This window comes from Manis javanica, chromosome 5 (genome assembly GCF_040802235.1).
Source record: "Manis javanica isolate MJ-LG chromosome 5, MJ_LKY, whole genome shotgun sequence".
In the NCBI taxonomy this organism is placed as follows: domain Eukaryota; kingdom Metazoa; phylum Chordata; class Mammalia; order Pholidota; family Manidae; genus Manis; species Manis javanica.
The window spans coordinates 34,655,869-34,676,101 of NC_133160.1; the positions used below are offsets into that span (position 1 = coordinate 34,655,869).

General features: G+C 39.2%; 1 protein-coding gene across 14 annotated transcripts in view; it reads left to right on the forward strand.

The window, feature by feature from the left end:
- PLCB4 (phospholipase C beta 4) overlaps positions 1–20,233 on the forward strand; it is a 399,190-nt gene that overhangs the window by 361,828 nt on the left and 17,129 nt on the right. For all 14 annotated transcript variants that reach the window (XM_073236931.1, XM_037017489.2, XM_037017483.2 and 11 more), the window contains 4 exons: positions 11,235–11,350; positions 12,611–12,686; positions 14,437–14,612; positions 17,314–17,415. In XM_073236931.1, the coding sequence (XP_073093032.1) occupies positions 11,235–11,350; positions 12,611–12,686; positions 14,437–14,612; positions 17,314–17,415 (470 nt within the window). The remainder of the gene's footprint in view (positions 1–11,234; positions 11,351–12,610; positions 12,687–14,436; positions 14,613–17,313; positions 17,416–20,233) is intronic.

The following is a 20,233-nucleotide window of genomic DNA, read 5'->3' on the forward strand; positions in this document are numbered from 1 at the left end:
TCCGCTTTTGGTGACCTACTTCTGAAATATAGTTGCTTTTCCTTTGTACTCACAAGAAGAGGTCTTTTGACAGCAATCGTGGGAAATACAAGAGCTACTTGCACATTTAAAAGAACATCAGGAGTTAGCCTCTGGAATTCTCGAGACCACTAAAAAACTTCACAGCTCTCAGGGACCATCCTGCTTTGCAGGCCCCCCTCACAGAGAAAGAAGAGCATAATACCTCTTCCAAGTATCAACATGGCTACTACCACTGGAAGGTGATGTGTGTGTTCATATGAAAACAAGAGAAACTTAATTTCTTGAAGGCTTGAAAGAACTTCTGAGTGCTTTTAAACTAACCTTGCATTCCACGTCTTACAGTCTGATTCAGGCCTCAAACAAAGGGAGGTCCCACAGAGCTGGACTTGAACGATGCATCTCGGAACTGCTCTAGATATTAAGATGCAAGGAGCATGGCCAGGAACTCTGTGGTTCCCTTAGTAGTTTATGCTCCTTCGGGAAATCTGGCCTAATTTTGTCCTAGTAATAATATTCTTTATATTACTGAACCGATGGCTTACTGGATTTGCTGATATAGAGACTGCATCAAAGACTGTTACTAAATTTCATGAATAATTCCATTGAATGGAATTCTTTTCATTGCCTATAAGGGAAACTTGCCACAGATTTTTGTAAGGGTAGGACTGTTAGAGACAGTCAGAGACTGTTAGCTACTTAAAATTGATTCCAATTTTGTTGGTCATCAGCAACCACTTAGAATATGGAAAGGCAACAGAAAAGAGAGAGAAAAGGAAATAAGAGAGAATGAAATGTAAATAACTTATAATTGTTAGGAATGAAGCTGGTGCCCATATGACAAGGCATCATCCAACAGATTTTCTTTCCATTTAATCAGATCTCTGTCATTGAGGTGGATATCTCAATGACCTGTGGGCTGTTTGGAGATAAGCTTTTGACCTCACCCACATTTAATATTTACTTGAGGCATGACCAGTGTCTTGCCAATGGGTTTCAGCCCCGGGCAAGTTCAGTATGGATCCAATGTGACCACCAAAATGACAGCAGAACATTCTTGGGGTGAAAGGGTTATACCCAGCTTTATTTCCATGGTGGCAGGTCAATAACTAAAATCGTGTTCACTCAGTGAGTTTGCACACAGCAAACTGCTCTCTGCCTCTGGGCCTCTCAGCCCACACAGCCGTCCTCTGGGCCTCTGTCCTCAGCACTGCCACCACTCCAGCCTCTGCTCTGTTCTCCTGCAGCCTTGCAGCCATGCCACCACATTGCCCAGAGCACTGGACATGGCTCTTTATATAGAGTCAATAACAACATATATTGCCCACACATATGTAGTGAGCTAGCTAACCAGGGCCAGGTAAGAATCCTGGCCACAGGAACCTTCATTTTATCCACACTCCACCCCTCCAGGATTCTCACCCCTCAATCCTCTACAGTGGTCCCTGTGCAAGGAAGCTGGAGCATTGTAACCAAATTCCACAATCTATGACAATATACAAATAACAAAAATTATAACAAATTATAATAATCCTCAAGCCTGAGGAAATCCACTGCCACCAAATGGTCATCCTGGCTGTATTCAAACCAGTTCTACTCAAAGGAGTCAACCAAAAGGACCATGAGTGGGCCTTACAATACCCACCTTCTCCAGCCTCTCCAGCAAAAAGTTCTGCAGACACACAGGCCGATCTTGTTGCTTTATCTCTGATTTTTGCTTCATTCTCAGCAGCCAGAACCACTGCTCCAGTCTCAGTTGTTGCCAGTTTCTTTCTGTCTGCTCCTGACTTTTCAAATCAGCCCACATCTAGGTCCTCGTGACCTTCATGGGGTCCTTTAAATTCTTCCTTCAAGAAGCAGATCATATTTCCATTTTTGCTTGAGCCTGAGGATAGAAACAGAGCATGGAGAGCTCCACAACCTGAGGAGGGGGCTGCACCTCTCCTAAAAGAACCCGCGGTTGCCGAGTCCTTCTGGCTTTCCACCAGCTTTCAACCAGGTGGGGTCTCAACCGAGGAGGGGCTGATGCCTCCTGCACCGGCAGGGCCTCCACCCCCACCTGTTCATCAAACCTCCACTCCTCCATTTCTGGGGCTGACGGCTCCACTGCATCCTTCACCTGCCCCACGGCACCTGGCAGCCTGCACTCTCGTGCTGCTGCTTCTTGTGCCACTCATTTTCGGGCTGCTGCTCCTTCTCCTGCTGCTTCCTCTCAGGCCACCATAACGTCCTTTACTATTTCCACAGCACTTCATAGTGACACCATTTCAGTCAACAACAAATTTTCTTTCTCTTGGGTTGGACCCTGGTCCTTCACCCCTTCCCAGTACCACATGTCCACACTCTTGAATGTCTCCCCATTCATAGGTGCAGCCTTCTGAAACACTCCTTCCATAAGGGCAGCCTTTTCTTTTCCTTGGCCAACAATGAATCCTGCCAGCTGTCACTGATTATCTTGCCAATGGGTTTCAACCCCGGGCAAGCTCACTATGGATTCAGTGTGACCAAAGAAATGACAGTAGAACATTCTTGGGGTGAAAGGGTTATACCCAACTTTATTTTCTGTGGTAGCAGGTTAGTCACTAAAATCCTGTTCACTCAGAGCGAGTCTGCATACAGCAAGCCAGTCTCTGCCTCTCGGACTCTTTGCCCACACAGCCATCCTCTGGGCCTCTCTGCCTGCATAGCTGTCCTCTGGGCCTTTTTGTCCACACAGCCATCCTCTGGCTCTGTCCTCGGCAGTGCACCACTCTAGCCTCTGCTCAGCTCTCCTGCAGCCTTGCAGCTCTACCACCGTGTCACCCAGAGCACTGGTGGAGCTCTTTATATAGAGTCAATAGCAATGTATTGCCCACATGTATATAGTGAGCTAGTCAACCAGGGCCAGGTGAGAATCCTAGCTATAGGAACCTTCATTTTATCCACAACCAGGAAAAATATACTGTGACAGAGAATAACAATAATGGCAGCTAGAATGTTGGCATGCTCCATATTTTATTTTAAAATGCTGTGCTCAGCACTTTGTATTTATTATTTCATTTAATACTCTCTATCTTATAAGGCAATGCCTATTTAAATCTCCATTTTGCACATGAGGAAATTAGGACTAGGGAAGTTAAGCAATTGAACTGATGTCCCAGCATTAGGGAGCAGCAGGACCAGTTTTAGAACCCAAATCATCTGAGTCCAGAACCCATACTGTTACTGTGTTATTGTGTGCAGGATTTTGGATGCTTCAGTAAGTAAACAAGTTCCCGTCATTGTATCAGATACATTGGTAGCCCATGAGAGCCTATGCAGATCTCCATTTAGTTTGGACATTGTCAATATGCTAGTTACTTGGACAGCTATTAAGGCAGGATGCTCCTCAATTCTTTAAAACTTGACCTACATCATACTGAGCAGAGTTTTCTGTCGATTCCCTTGTCTAAACCTTTGAGTCCAAATTGACTCAGGCCTGTTAACAGGCCCAGCTGCTTCATCAGAGAAGTGGCAAAGATGGTCCGCTCGGGCTGCTCTAACAAATTGCTATGGACCAGGTGACTTAAACACAAATGTTTATTTCTCAGAGTCCAGAGACTGGAGCTCCGAGATGAAGGAGCAGCAGGGTGAGTGCCTCACGAGAGGCCCCTTCCTGGTTTTCAGACAGCCTCCTTGTAGTAGCCTCACAAGGTGGAGAGAGCATGTGGTGTCTCATGCCTCCTCTTATGGGGACACTGATCCCATACATGAGGGCTCCACGCTCATGAGCTAATCACTTCCCAAAAGCCCCACCTCCATGACCATCACATTGGGAAATAGGGCTTCAACACATGAATCTGGGGGACATAAACATTCAGCACATAAAGGAGACATACATTTTTCTATTGGTTATAACAGTGCCAGGGCAGCTGGCTCTGCTGCATGACTTTATGACTGTAAAGTCACCGGCATTTTGCACCTTTCATTATTAATGCACACCAGGTACCTTATGGTTTAACATTTAGCAAGGTTAGCGGAAAATTATCTATCTCTGAGATAATTTAGAGGTGTTTCCAGTAGATCTTCCCCTCTTACTCAGAGGCCTTGGCTCTCCATTCCTTCAATTTCTTCACTCTTTCTAGCAGAGAGATATTCATGTTATTTAATAACCAGTAAATCCCAGATGGCTGAAAGAATCAAAGTTGCCTTCATTTCCAGAAAACAACCTGGAGCTTCTTGGAGTCCCACATTATAGTAGGACCAAAACCTAAAAGGAGATTTTAATGCACCCCAAGTCCTACCATCTGAATTTGTGTGGACTTTTGTAACATGTGCATATTTTGGAGGAAGTCTTCAAAATTCCTTAGGTCAAGTAACAAAGCTAAATTGCCACAGTGAAATATGTAGTGCTTGCCTATTGCTTTTTCAAAAGGCTTTTCAGAAACACTTCTAAGGAAGCAAATGCATTTCTTGGCTTGTTTTTCATATCCTTGTGCATTTGAGAAGTTCAGGTTACAAGGGTGTGATTATGGGCTTAGGAATGAATTCCTTTCCCCATATTAAATACACAGGAGACTTATATTTTTTATTCAGCCTGCTTTGGCAGTTTAATTTATGAATTCTGAATTCCTTAGTCTTTTTATATAACACTACTACTGATAAGGCTAACATTTATTTACTGCCACTTTTGTGTTATACATTCTATATACACTCTCAAATCCTCACAATATCCCTGAAACCGAAACAACAGTACCTACATTTTAGACAAGAATAAAATGAAATTCCCAGAGGAGCAGCAGGGTTGCTACTTATATTACTCTATTGCCTAGAGTAATATAACCAGTGAATGCCGGTTACAAGCCCCATCCGCCTACTTCTAACACACACCTTTTACAGCTCATCACATTACTTAGATATTAGAAGTGTTCTTCATCTATTTTAACTGCCCAAGGGCTTTCCAAATAATTATTTTTTAAATAATTAGATCTTCCTATCTATACACTCTATACTTTTTCAGTCTGTAATATTTCCCTAATATTTTCTACATCTCATCTGAGCCAACTTCTGAGATGAAGAACATGTATGAATATTTATCTGCCTAGTATATACTTAAGCCTACTCTACCAACTTACTTGTCTTTAAAACTGAAAAAAGAAAAACTTGTGAAGGAGGATGGGAGGATGTAGTGAATCTGTTACCACTGGACACACCTAGTGTCTAACCTTCATTTAACTTTGTTTCTTCTAATGCTGACTTTCATGTCAATACTTCTAAAATGGTAAAGCTAGCTAACAAATGTTGAGGTTTACTTAAACATTTATCCTTAGGTATTCTTGGAACAATTACATAAAGAACTATAGTTAACTTGATCAGGTGTGCTGGATAGAAGTTCCCTATTTTTCTGGATAACAAACCACCCCTTTAAGTGGTGACTTAAAACAGCAACCATTTATTGAGATCACAATTTCATGGGTCAGCGGTTGGGGCTGGGCTCAGCTGGATGGTTCTTCTGGGCTCAGCTGGGTTCACTCACTCATCTGCTGTCACTGCTGGTTTGGCAGGTGGTAGGCAGATATGAGGGGAGCCAGCTGACTTTGGAAGGTCTATGCTGAATCACTTCCTCTCTGCTTTGTGGGGTCTCTGCTCTTGGGGCAGGATAGTTCACATAGAAGGGGTCCCAGGAGACCAAGCAGAAACATACAGGACTTTTTGAGGCCTCAGCTCAGAAGGGCATGTCACCACTTCTGCCTTATTCTCCTGGCTAAAACAAGTCATAAGTCTGGCCCAGATTCAAGGGTTGAAGATTCTACCTCTTGACAGGAGGAGCCACAAAGTCACATTTCAAAGTTGTGCCCATTTTTGCAAATTGTCTAGCAACCATTGGACCAATGAGATCATTTGCACCTAGAAGAAACACAGCTTTACTAAATCACCTTCTAAATGGTGCAGCCAGGATTTCAATCAAAATTCTGTCTTGACTCTAAAACTCAACCTCTTCCCACTGTACTGAGTTACTTCTCAGTTTTCTCACATTAGTTTATTTTTCACACATCTTTTTGATGGTCTTAGAAAAAGGTTTTTAAGAGCAATCATGAGCCTATCAGAGCACAAATCTCTTGGCTTCCTTTGGGACTGGTTTCTCAACATATCATTGATCCATAGAGCTGGAGGTTTCATAAAAATGCATATTCTCATACCATCTGAGACTTAGACTTTCCAAGGAAAGGTCTAGGAAATTCACTTTAAATAAGCATATCTCCCATGCACAAATTTTGAGAACTGTTTTTTTAGGGATATTATTTAATACTCTGTACTCTCCTTTGGCCCCTGAGTGGAAACCTCCCTGACTGTTGCAAGTTTCAGGTCAGGCCTGCTTAAGAAACAGATTTTGCTTTGTTTTTAAGCAATAGTGAGAATAAATTCCCCCAGCCTTTCTGTTAAATAACATCTACAACCCTTTTTTAAAAGTTTTGAAGCCACCTAAGGTAGAGCTAAGGTTTGCCACTCCAAAGCTTTGGGATATAAAATAACTCACTGAGGATAGAGCTGGCCTGGGCTGTACCCTCCCAACGAGTGTGCCGGTAAGTCAACGTTGGCAGTTGGCAACTAAATTCAGAAACCAGTACTTAGTCCATATTGTGACCATAAGGCACTCTCAGCACTTACATTCCAGCCTAGGTAAATAATATCACTTCTTTCTCAGACCTAAAGGGAAGCAGAAAATCCATGAACTAAATCCTAGTGGTGTAAGAAATAAAGATATGATCCCCTAAAAAAGCCTATTTCCAAACTTGAAGGTTAGCTGCAAGATGGAGAAGGAATAGTGGTATTTTATGAGGATCTAACATTTTCAGAAGAGAGCCATTGAAGTAAGTGTGTGATCTGCTTTTAGGATACTGAGAAGAAATGACAGGGTTAATGACCATTTTAGTTCCAAATGAGATGAATATGCTAGTTAATGTGCCAAGTTTTGGGAAAATGGCAGTGGTCAATTGCTTTTGAACCTAAGAATGCAGCTGGCAATCAGATGTCAACTTGTCTCCCACTTTCTAGAACCATCTCTTAAATTTCAAATGTAAACTAAGGGAATGGTTTTCAAGTGTCCATTAGATGAGATAAAGAAAGCAGAGCTAAGCAGCAGTATTCCCACCCTAGAGCTTGACTCAATGGAGTCCAGAACTAGGGTTACTTTTGTTAAGAGACAGGCTTGCTTTTCAATTGTTTGATGTGGTTAAATCTTTAGAGCAAAAATTTTAAACCCAAAGATGGATAAATATCCCCAACAATGCATTAGAAGAATTGCAGCTTAGATGCCTATACAGACCAAGCAAGAAGTGAAGGAAGCTGAGTATGTATAGAAAATGGAAGTATTCACCCCTACTGAGAGGCAAGTCAGATATTGCTCCCACCAGTGGTGCCTTAAGAGTCAGTGGGCCACTTCACTCTCTAAAGGAGAATCGTAAAATATGAAGTCTTATGTGAATTTCCAGATCTTTAAATATTGGCCAGTAATTCATTCTTTTCTTAAAACACTGTGAAGGCAACAAAACCCAACCTATACCAATAGACTGGAAGCATGCCTTGGGCTGCCAGTTTGCAACATCACCACTAAGATAAGTCAAATGAAATGCTTAGGAAACTGGCTAAAATTGGGCATTTCAGGAAAGTTACTAAGGGAAAATTTGCACTTTGCTGTACAAGCAAGTTAACTGATAGCACCAAGATTGCTGGCAGATTCAGTAATTGTAATGCACGGTAAGACCCCAATAGCAGATCCACAACTCCGTTATGAAGTGAAAGGAGGAGAGACACCGTAAGCATCCACAGAGGCAGCTTAAGTTGAAAATCTCAGAGTTCACAGTGAGCAAGCATGATTGCCTCAGAATTTTCAGCATCGTCTATGGTGCAATAATTCAGGCCCACAGTGACATCAGTCACAAGAATGAATTATAGCAGAAGTTTTTCCCAAAAGAAGCTTAATTTACTCTTAACTTCAGTAAGACACATACACAAATTCTACTAAAAGCTATACAGTTATTTCCCTTAAATGTCCCAATTAAGAATAACTTCTAAGTCAACACATTTAATATTGAAACTCATGGCCTGAATGAATGAAAAAAATGTATTTCTCTTCCATAGTGTCTCATGATTTAATTAAGAACCAAAAGAATAAAACCAATGATAGACATTTCCTGAGTTAAAACAGACTTAGAAATCACTTCCTGGCTTCTGCATTTTACACATCAGAAAGCTGAGGCTTGATACCTGTCATGTGATGATCAGTAATTAGTACCCCTGTTCTTCTGTGAAAGAAGTGGTGTCTGGGAATCAGATTATCCCAAAACATTTCAGTAATCACTGCCTACTACACAGGGATAGAGTTTTGAGCAGAGAGAAACAGAAATAACTGCTCAAGACCAGCTTTCTTATTATTTGTATTAACTGGAATTATTTTTAGTTCTATATGCTTCTGATTTTTCAAACTATTTCTACATACATTAGATTACTTTGCAGCTCATAACCAACCCATGAGTTAGGCTGGGAAAACAGATCTTGTTCAGTTTTCTAATAAAGAAATTGAGGCCTAGAAAGATTTATATATATTTCACAAGGCCACTTGGCTAATTATTGATTGAGCTCTGGGACCAGAATCCAAGTCTTCTTGCTACTTTCCCATGCTATTTTTTTATTTACACAACACATATTTATTGAACATCTGCTTTGTATCAAGCTTTGAGACATAAAGAAAACTTCCCCTGGCCTTATAGAGACATCTTATATGGTGTTCCAGATGTTTTAGAATTCATCATGAACCTTTATGCTACAAATAGCCTCATTCCTCATATCTAATTGTGTTAATAAGATTCACCAGAATATAGTCCATCATCTTATTAAGCTTCATAATATGCCTATCAGTTTATGTTAAGCCTCAAAGAAACAATCTTACACTGAGAAGTGACTGGCGGTAACTATGTGGGAGGGATTGGGGTGGGTGGGTGAAATAGGTGAAGGGGAAAAAGAGGCACAAAATCTTAATCACAATACAAATTTGTCATGGGGATGAAAGTACAGCATGGAGAATATAGCCAATGGTTCTGTAACATGTTATGTCGACAGATAGTAACTACACTAGTTGGGGTGAGCATTTAATAATGTATATAACTGTTGAATCACTATGTTGTAAACTTGAAACCAGTATAATATTGTATATCAACTATATTTCAGTAAAAAATATCAAAATATGCATATATAAATAAAGTAAGAAAATAAATAATCAATTTTGCAAGAGGCATAGGAATGTGGCACCTCTTATTGGTTTAACCTAGACTTACCTAGAGCCCCTTATTTATTTGTCCAAAAATTTAACCTATGTGTTACATCAGCATAATGACTTCTAAATCTTAAGAGGAAGACTAATAGTTTTTTTTTTTTCCCATGGCAAACGAGAGTGGTTAAATCCCTCCAAATAAGGTTACATCAATGTGCCTATCTGATTCCTGGGGCAGTAGATTCAGCTTTAAAGGAAGGTTTATTGATTTATTTATTCTGGTTGCTGTCCCTTACCCCAGCTCACTCTCTGTATATTATTATTGATATTGAGTAATACAAACAGGCTTGTATGTCAGTATATTCTGAATAAGGTAGAACAGGCATTTGCAATATGACTTACCTTAGATTTCCTTTTCATCCTAACAACCCTGTGAAGTAGGAATAACTATCGCAATTATAAAGACAATCAGGCTAAGAGAGTAAATGGCTGCTTGTCCCAGGATCACCCAGTGCCATGTTGCAGAAGCCTTGAGTGAAATGTGTTTACAACACAAAAGTGCACACATGTTGGTAATAAAAACAGATTTATGAAGTGTTTCAACCACAAATGAAGCAAGATACTATCACATTTAATCCCCTGGCTTCCCAAATCCACAGCAAGATAACATCCACTTGGACCTCCCTGACTATTGTCCCCATTGTCAATTCCTGTTCCAAAAATCTTCCCACCAGCACCATCCTCTTCAAAGACTTCTCTCAAAGGCATTTATCCACTGGACAGAAATGCTGGGATCTTGTGCACCAAGGCATTTCTGAGGAATATATGTACAAACAAATTGGATGTCAAGTCTTGTATTAATTTACTAGCAGCACTAGAAATTATAGAAAAATAATGGCAAAGTTAAAAATCCCTTCCCCATTTATATTTTATGAAATCACCTTTAAAGATGTTCATTAATTATATTTGCTTAAATTCAAGTCTACCTTCAGAACAAAAGTTTTTTTCAAATTAACTTACTTTAAAAATAGTGAGTAAGGAAATATGACCCTGAGAGTGATTATATAGCCTGAAAATCCATCCTTTCCAGTATTAAATACCATCCCACTTCTCTAAGTGTCTCAGGAGTAAGACTAGCATACGACATCAAGTATCATTTAGAGTTGGATATTACCAGTTGTACTGATTTCCTCTATGTTTGGGTGCTCTGAGCAGCTAAGGAAATCTAATTTCATATAAGCCAATGGCTGTAGCCAAATTATCAAGAGAAAAAATGTTTATAGAGAAATACTTATGTATGTTCAAAGCATGCAGCCCTAGTTTCAGTGATTGAATGAAACAGATGAGAAACTATATATCTGTAAAGCCCAGATCTTCTGAACACTCTGTCAGCCTCAAGAATTCATGTAGATAAGGAAAATACCAAATGATAGGGATTCTGAATCAGCTGATAGTGATAAGCACACTAGCAATTTCAATCGGGTAGTGGTGGAATTCAAGGCCTTCTAAAATGTGTCAGGTGTTTAGAAGCCATATCACATGGTGAATAGTTACATTTAACACATAAAAGAGAAGAAATATGGCAGCTGAAATTAGCTCTTTGAGGACCAGTGTATAGAAGGGGCAGTAGATTAATTTGGTGTCTCAGCAGAGCAAAGACAAGTGTGTGGAAGTTCTATGGAGACAAGTATGTGTAAAAGAAAGGATTTGGGATGATTGGTGCTGTCTAGTGGCAAGCGGGATGCCTTTTGCAGGGGCATGTTCATTAGACTGAGGCTGGAGACTCCCCTGTTGTAGATACCCTTGTACTGGAAACTCTTGTGTTGTGTGGGAGACTGGAAGTCTTTATAGTTCTCAGATGTGGTTAGTCCTGATTTCCAAACCAAAACTCTGGGAAAGCTAGTAAAAAGTTTACGAGCCCAACGTTGGTCAAATTTATCTGCCACCCTAAGAATCCAATTTGTAACTGCAAATTCTGCTTGTTCAGGAGCACAGTACCATGCAGAAGTTACATTGCACGCAAGTCGACAAAATCGTGGCACAGTACGACAAAGAGAAGTCGACGCATGAGAAAGTCCTAGAGAAGGCAATGAAGAAGAAGGGGTAATCCTGTTTATTTCCTTCTGGAGGCTTTCTGCTTTTTTATATTTTGTCCTTTCCCCCAAGTCAGCTGCCTGTTTAGGCCAAGGAAGAGCTTAGTCTTCATTGTGTTTTTAGTATTAAAAATTATTCCCAGAAAATAAGTTCAGCTGAAAGGAGTAATTGAAGTAAAAAAGAGGAGCTTTATTCAAGTTCTACAGCTGTTGGTTAATAATACAATAACTATGTCTCTTAGGTGTTTTCTACTGCAATATCTTTAAGGTGAATGGGGGGAGAAGGAAGGACAAGCCAAAATTGGGAAAATTTGAAGTTAGAAAAATCCCTTTGCATGTCCAGAAAATAAATGATAAGGTTAATGCACTCAAGGAAAAACATGCAACTAATTTTTAATACTACAAGAATCCTTAGCTTATGCCAACAGATAAGACTGTTGAATAAAACCTGTCTTTTCATTTACCATGAAAGATTTGGTCTAGAATAAGACATGGGAATATTTCTATAATGCTGTAGGCTCCCTGAATAACAGACTAGAGGGAAAACATATTCATGCCAACTATTGAGCAGTAATAGATTTGATGAATTTTTTTAGAATAATGCTTCTCTCAGAAACATTCTCTATTAATAATATAATAAAGCATTCTGACTGGGGCCATAATAAGTCAGAGCACATGTGCTAAAGACAGCTTAGGACCTGTTCTGGCTTCAGCAATGGTATGGATATTCCAAAAGGAAAAAATAATCACTGAAATAAGCAGTAATTGTTGCTGGGAAAATGCCTAGTATATATTTTCTCCTCACAATAGAATAAGAAGCAAAAATCATTCTGTGATGCCAAGAAATGCTATTTTCTCCCTAGCTGGCATGTGTAAAAGACAAAAATCTGGCTTTACAACCAAAAATAAATGAATTTCAAGACTGAGAACCTGTTTTTCAGTTTTCATCACAGATAATATTTTATTGAATAAATGAAAAATAGCTTAAAGAAAAGCAGGAACCAAAATGGAAATTCTGGCAACAGACCCCTCACAATGAAGTAATTGTTAGGTTGGAAGTGTCTCTGTATAGTTGTTGAATTGAGTAATCACGATACAGATATTTTGTAAGGTGTACATCTATTACTAGGAAAATTAGTGCTGCCCAATGAGCCATGGCATCTCATGTTTGATGAACAAATTGTCTTCATCAGAAAGCTCTGGAGCAGAGGCCCATGGGGATGGAATGATATCTAATGTCTGGCATGCATTTACGATTTTCCATTTTCAGGGGAAGTAATTATCTTGAAATGAAAAAAGAAACAGAAATTAAAATTCAGACACTGACATCAGATCACAAATCTAAGGTAAGAAAATACCTATTTTTACAGCAGCAATTTGCAGAAGATATTTTGTTGTTATTTTTTAGAAGCCTTACCTAATATAAATCAGAAATAATGGTAGCTTTGTGCTAGCTGAGGAAGTCAAAGGATCCAGGGTTCACATTCCTTCCAGACTTACTGGCTTTGAGAAGAACCATTTCATAGAACATCTTTTCCTTTGAAATATGTTAATAATATCCATTTTGTTTACCTTGGGGACATCAAGTGAAACAATAAATGGACTAAAAGGAAATACTGTCTAAAATACAATAATGCTTCCCTATAGAAGTAGCATTAAACATATGACAGAAAACCATCCAACTCAGGGGTTGAGTAATTCTTTGATACTTACTCCATTCTGACTTTTCTGTGGAAGCTTGGTATGAGGAAAAGAAACAAGAGTTCATATTCTAGGAGGTGAGTCTAATTACTCATATTTCCCCAAAAACACAAGAACCTTGGGGGACCTTCATTGCATTTGTGGACATTTGGGGAATTGAGTACTAAGTTCCAGTTAAGGACACAAATTTCAGCAATATTATTTGTAAAAGAAAAGAAAAAAAATCTTTTAAAAAAGCATCCAACTATAGCTATTGGTCAAACCAGCTAGCTTCTTTATGTCTACATGCAGCTCTATCACCCAGTGCAGTGTCCCTGCCTCATGCATGGGCCAGCCAAGCTATTCAAGCCAAAGTTCTCCTTGGTACTATGTATATTTTGTGTCTGTTTTGCCATAAAGTCCATAGAGGCAGTAAGCTCTCTTCTTAACTGGAACATTTGAGAATTAATGCCTGTACAATAAGCTATTATTTTTAGATGCTTTTCTATAAAATAGAAACCTTGGCAACAATATCAGTTAGCTTTTGCTACATAATAAGCCATGTCAAAATTTAGTGGCTTGAGACAACTATCATGTGTTAGCTCACAATTCAGTGGGTCAAATTTTGGGCTGTACTCAAACTGGATAGTTCTTCAACTGATTTTTTTCTGGACTCACTCATGTGTCTACAGTCAGCAGGGATTGATGGCCTCAGTCAGTTATCTGGTGCTTAGCTGGCTGCTGGCTGCTTTTTCCTACATGACCTCTCATCCTCCAGCAGGCTAGCACAGGCTCAGTCACAAGGTAGCCTCAGGATTTCAGGCATAGCAAAAGGGTGAACACTTCCCAAACTTCTACTATATCACATTTGTTATTGTCTCATGGTCAGAGCAAGTCCCACAATCAGCCAGATTCAAGGACATGGAGAGATGGGCTCTAGCTTGATGAGAGGAGCCACAAAACCACATGGCAGAGCGTGGAAACTGGGAGGGGAAGACTTTCTACTCCACCATCTGTTAGGGTTAACGCAATGGATACTGATCCAGGAATAAGTGAACACAGAGCTCTCTGTTTAGAACTGTGGCCTGTGGAAGCTAGAAAAGCATTAAGTGATAAAGAGAATTCTGATGGAATTGGTAAGGGAGTCCAAAGCCCCACCAAATGGGAGTGTGGGCAGGTTAGCCAGTGAGATTATTCACGGTTAATTATTGAGAGCTGGAATGATTGATTCACTTTAGTAAGCTATGACTTCCTGGTTCCCATTGATTAGGACATATTTTTTCCACATAATAGGTATCTACTGACTGACTAACTAAATGGGTGGGATGGATCTGAAATGTATGACTAATAGTGTGCTTTCAGTTCATACCTGACCTGTGAGAGTTCCAAGTAGACCATCTTCTTTTTCCCATGCAGGTCAAAGAGATTGTGGCACAGCACACAAAGGAGTGGTCAGAAATGATCAACACCCACAGCGCCGAGGAGCAGGAGATCCGGGACCTGCACCTCAGCCAGCAGTGTGAGCTGCTGAGAAAGCTTTTGATCAATGCCCACGAGCAGCAGACGCAACAGCTGAAACTGTCCCATGACAGGTAGGCAAGTTAGCCAAATCCAGACGAACTCATTCTTTAGAAAGACTAATTGTATGTGTGAGCCAAGGTGGTAAAGACAGTCAACTTGACATATAATATTGAATTTTTATCTACATTACCCCACACAGTTAATGTGAGCAAGATGAGCTGTAAGAAAGATCCCCTGCCATCAAAGAGCTTAGGCAAGTGTTGGCAAGATAGTAACACTCACAGGAAAATTTTAAGTCAAATCACAAATAGCATATGATACATACTAAAAAGTGGTACAGTCCAAAGGAGGTCCACCACCTCACAGAGGGGTCACAGAGGCTTCACAGAATAGTAGGGCTAACTGGCCTTTGAAAAATGATCTGGAGTCCCTTAGGAAGCGAGGACATGAAAGGAGATAAAAACCAACCAGTTAAGCTTCTGGAGTGACTCGAACTGACCACTCAATGACTAACTGTGGAGAGAGGTTCTTTACATTATTAGGACTTTTATGAATAATTAGAAAGACAGGTCTGATCTAGAAACAGCAAAGAAGCATCAGTTTATTTTGGTCTCTCCCCACTTCAGCAAATTGAATATTATATTTAAAATACTGTGAATGATGAGCTAGGCTTTTTCCCTGGGCACAAAGTGTTTTTGTCAATTACATCTTTTTATCACAGCTTTGTTGAAACTTCTTGCTTCTCATTTAGTGCCTACTATATGCTGCCATTAGGATCTATTGATAAACACAAAAGAATAGAAAATAGAAACAAATTTATACAAACAAATCAAACAAAAACTTTGAAAATGCCAACCGCATAAAGTATCTGAGTTCATTCCCAAATTCCCAGCCTTATTTTGGAGTGATAGGTACAGCCATAAGAACATGAAATGTTTTCCAACAGTTTCTGATACTCATTTGAGACAACTAAATGAGGTCTACCAGGGTGTTTCTTGTGGGTTAATATTCTGCACCCTGTCCATTTTAAAGTACTGCTGACCCTTGAACAAATCAGGCATTAGGGGCACCAATCTCCTGGTGCAGTTAAAAATCCATGTATAACTTTTGCTGTCCCAAAACTTAACTTCTATTAGCCTACTGTTGACCGGAAGCCTTACTGATAACATAAACAGTCAATTAATACATAGTTTGTTTGTTACATGAATTACTGTGCTCTTAAAATAAAGTAAGCTAGAGGGGAAAAAATGTTATTAAGAAAATAGTAAGAGGAAATACATTAACAGTACTGTACTGTATTTAATGCAACAAATCTGCATATAAATGGATCCACACAGTTCAAATCCATGCTGTTCAAGGGTCAACTGTACTTTATTTCACTGTAGGACTAGAAGTTGTGTTTTCTTTTTTCCCTTAAAAATGCCCTCAATTCAGTACACAGATAGATCTGTTCATCGCTCTGCCTTTGACCATTGCTGCAATGCCATATTTTTGGTGTCTACCCTTATTCAAAGATACTTCACTGAATGAGACATTCTTTTCTAATCTTTCTTATAGTTGAATAAAGAAAAAAATATTAGCCCATAACAGTAAGCATTGTCCAAAAGAGAAAACAAAGTAAACGAATTCTTGCATTACTTAGAATGTCATTTGAAGAAACCATAACCTTATTACTAATTTACCTTAAAAAATAAATCCATGGCAGGAACATTTTTCAAAAGAACAGCAATGTACCCTGGTCGTGATTCTTTTTCACTATCACAAATAATTGTTCTTTGTTCAAAAATTCTGCCTTCTTGTCAGCAACATTTGGTCATTGATATGTGCTTGTTGAGTTGAGTGAATAAAGAAATCGTCAATTTACCAAAGTCACAGAAAAGTTTAAGAGCCATTTTCTTGGACCCAGGAGTTTATATACAGATTCCTGCTTCTGTGGCCCTATAGGCATAAACTGAACTCTCTGGTTCTATGTTGTTCCTCCCTTTAGATGAGGCGCAAACACCACTTAAGAAAGCTGACTGCTTGGTCCCTCATTTCTCAGCAGTGCTTCAAGGAGATTTCCATGTACTCCAGAACAAATTATTTGTTAATAACATCTTTTAGTATTACAAATGCTATGCCTTTAATCTATCTATGAATAAGATAATCTAAAGATATGACTCTGTCATGTGCACACATGCATTCACATACAAGTGATCAATCACCTGTAAACATCCTTTTTTTTCTTATTTCCTGTGCTTATGTGAAACCATATAGTCCCCTTTATTCTCATGGGCTCTCAGAGAGCAGTAAGGTGACTTGTGAGGGTTAGTACATCTTCTTTGTTTCTTCCAGGCCATCTGATCCCAAAATAAAGTAGGGCAAAGCTGGAAAATCTTCATATTTTATGGACAGATGTAATGTCTCTTGTTCCCAGACCACTGCTGTTATTTCACTACTAGGTGACCCACTGCCTTGGGAGAAGCATCTACATGGACTGGGGCTCCCTCCCTCCTTTCCACAGGGTGAAGAATAGCTCAATGAGCTCAATAAAGAAAAGAAAAAGTAGACCTAGTCCTATTGTACATGTGGAATTTTTTTTATTATTTCTAAATTTTCTTATTAAATATCCATAACATAAAATTTACAATTTTAACCATTTTTAAGTGTGTTGTGCAGCAATCACCACCATCCATCTCCAAAACTTTTTCAAATTCTTTAGCTGAAACTCTGTACCCCTTAAACACTAACTCCCCATTTTTCCCTTCCCATTTGTTTATTTTTAATACATAGGGAAAGCAAGGAAATGCGAGCACACCAGGCTAAGATTTCTATGGAAAATAGCAAAGCCATCAGCCAAGATAAGTCTATCAAGAATAAAGCAGAACGGGAAAGGTAAGTTTGAGAATGCTCACTGTGGGAATATAGCAGCAACTTGGAGACATAGACTCAATGACATTTATGGGTTTATACATACACATACTCACATATGAGATATAAAAAAAGCTTTGTGAGGTTGGGCTAATTCTGCTATTACAACTGCTATGAAGACTTTCTATTATTGCTATAGAACAGTTGTCTTATGATTGTTTACTACCACCAGCAAAATAAATTCACATCCAGTGTATGTGTGCTCATTTATAAACAGTGTATGAAAAATGACAAAATATACATCCCACATTCCATTGGATCATCCTGCAAGCATCTTACCTGCTCAGGTGGAGCCCATTCTGGATGCAGTGGGTTTGAATAGCAGCACTGAGAGGCTAATAGTCTTCTTCCCTTGATTTCCCTTGATTTGCACTTTCCTTGACATCCAAGATCATCTCAAAAGCTCTCACCCAGTTTTTCTGGTTTGTCCTTGTCTTAGGTGGGGTTTTCGAGAAACAAAGACCAAGACAAGAATTTGGCTGCATGTGATTTTCTGAGGGAAGTAGTCTTCAAGGAAGGGGAGTGAGGGAAACAGGGAGGAGCCAGGGCAGGGACTAAGCGAGGACATGGTTGGTCTCAGCTAGAGTCCCTCTTCAGCCTAATCCCAAACTCTGGAGTACAAACTGCACCACGGATCTGTCTCCGTGAGCCAGGGGTGTCTGGCTTTTGTTCTGCTGTACTAGTCAGTCACTGACCACCTGGGGTTGGGAGGTTTGTGTGACCCCCAAAGAAGGTCCCAGGTGCAAGTACTTTAGCCAAAGCTGGTAAGGGAAATCCAAGGGGACATCAAATGTCCTGTCTCCAAAAGAGGGAGTAAACAGCAGTTGATTACCAATGATCACAAACGGTATCTTGACCATGATTCTCATCATCTGTCTCTGGAAGCCTCTGAAAATGAAAATGGCTGGTTGGTACATAACTAAAAGCCTAGGTTCATGCACCAGTGGTCAAGCACAGCAGGATTCCTTCCTTTGGAGAAACAAGATCTGGCTAGAAGGTGGCCCCAGCTGACGTTCACGACTCATGGAAAGACTGTGTTATGTGCCCCACAAAATATAGACTAAGTGAAGATTAGCTCTTGGGATTAAAACATAAGCATGAAGTTTAGAACTTCAGTTTATTCAGAGCTCTGTTAACCATTGGCTGAGCTGTTGGAGAACTTTGTGGCTGCAAAGCAAAGCACCCGTATTTCAATTCCCATCTGCGTGGTCTTTGGTGGCGCCCTGGGTATACCTGATGTTTCCTCTTTATGTGAACATGGCAGGAACTGCTGTCCAGCCACCTCAGTTGCATTGATTTTTAAAATACATCTCAATTTTTAACAATAATAAATGATGTTAAACTTGTTATATGATAAATATAAAGCACAATACCATCCAGTGCATTTTCATGCTGAAGTTTGATTGGATTTAATGTGGTTTGGAATTAATGAGTTACCAATGAGATATGGAATTCCACAGTAATTTGACCTTGAAATGAATTGCCAACATTTTGGCCAAGAAACTTCTCAGTCAACATGGAGCATCATTTGTGTCTCTCTAGAAAGATTATTACTCAATTTAATCAATACTTCTTTGCCTCATCATGTTGTGGTCTCTCTCTGGTTCTTGTTTATTTAAACAAAGTGTCATCCTCTGATGTTATTCTCAGACAAGGAATTGTAAGGACTTTATAAACATGGAAATGACATTGTCCCCACTTTAATAAAATATTGCAACCAAAATAAAACCTCATTAATTTCACCTATTTTTAGACTGTCCAAATTGAAATATAGAATTCAACATGATACTTGTGCTAATTATTAAATAGCTCTCTGTCATTTTTTCAAATATTTGATGAAGTGAACTTCAGCCCAATTGAGGTCAAATTGTCTTAAATTCTGTCTTACCAGTAACTTAATTAGCACAGTTTTTAATTTAATTTCCTTATTTTGATTTAATATACTTATTTATTATAATGTTGTATCCAATGGCTGGTGGTCCTAAAATATCTACAAATGGCTAGTTTCTTTAAAAATAACTTCTTTATGTCAATTACTACCTTCTAGCTAATCTTCACTTTGCTCTGTATTTGTGAGGCATAAAACAGTCTGTATGTGTGTGTGTGTGTATGTCCACTTTATCAAACTACTGAGAAATAAAATGAAGAATTTATAATCAGAGCTAAGAAAGACACAGAAACTGAAAAATACTTCTGTTCTTGGGTCAAAGAAGACATTTCAACAGAACAGAAATTACATAGTATTTATAACTGACAATGCGAACACTGTTGATGCGTAGAAGGTAGCTAAAGCACACAGCAAAAGAAACAATTGACAAAATACATACACAGCCTATGGAATAGGAAAAAAAAATTGCAAACCACATATCAGATGAGAGGTTAATACCCAAATATATATAAAGGAACTCATACAACTCAGTAAAAAATAATAACCTGATTTTAAAATGGACAGAGGACCTAAACATTTTTCCAAAGAAGACATGCAAATGTCCAAATAGGTACAAGAAAAGATGCTCAACACCACTACTCATCAGGGAAATGCAAATCAAAACCCCAATGAGGTACTACCACACACCTGTTAGAATGGCTATTTTCAAAAAGACAAGAGATGACAAGTATTGGGAAGGATACAGAGAAAGAAAAATTCTTCTGCCATGTTGGGGACACATAAATTAGGTACAACCATTATGGAAAATATGGAAGTTCCTCAAAAAATTAAAAATAGAACTATCACGTGATCCACGAATCCCACTCTGGGTGTGTATCCAACAGAAACTATGAC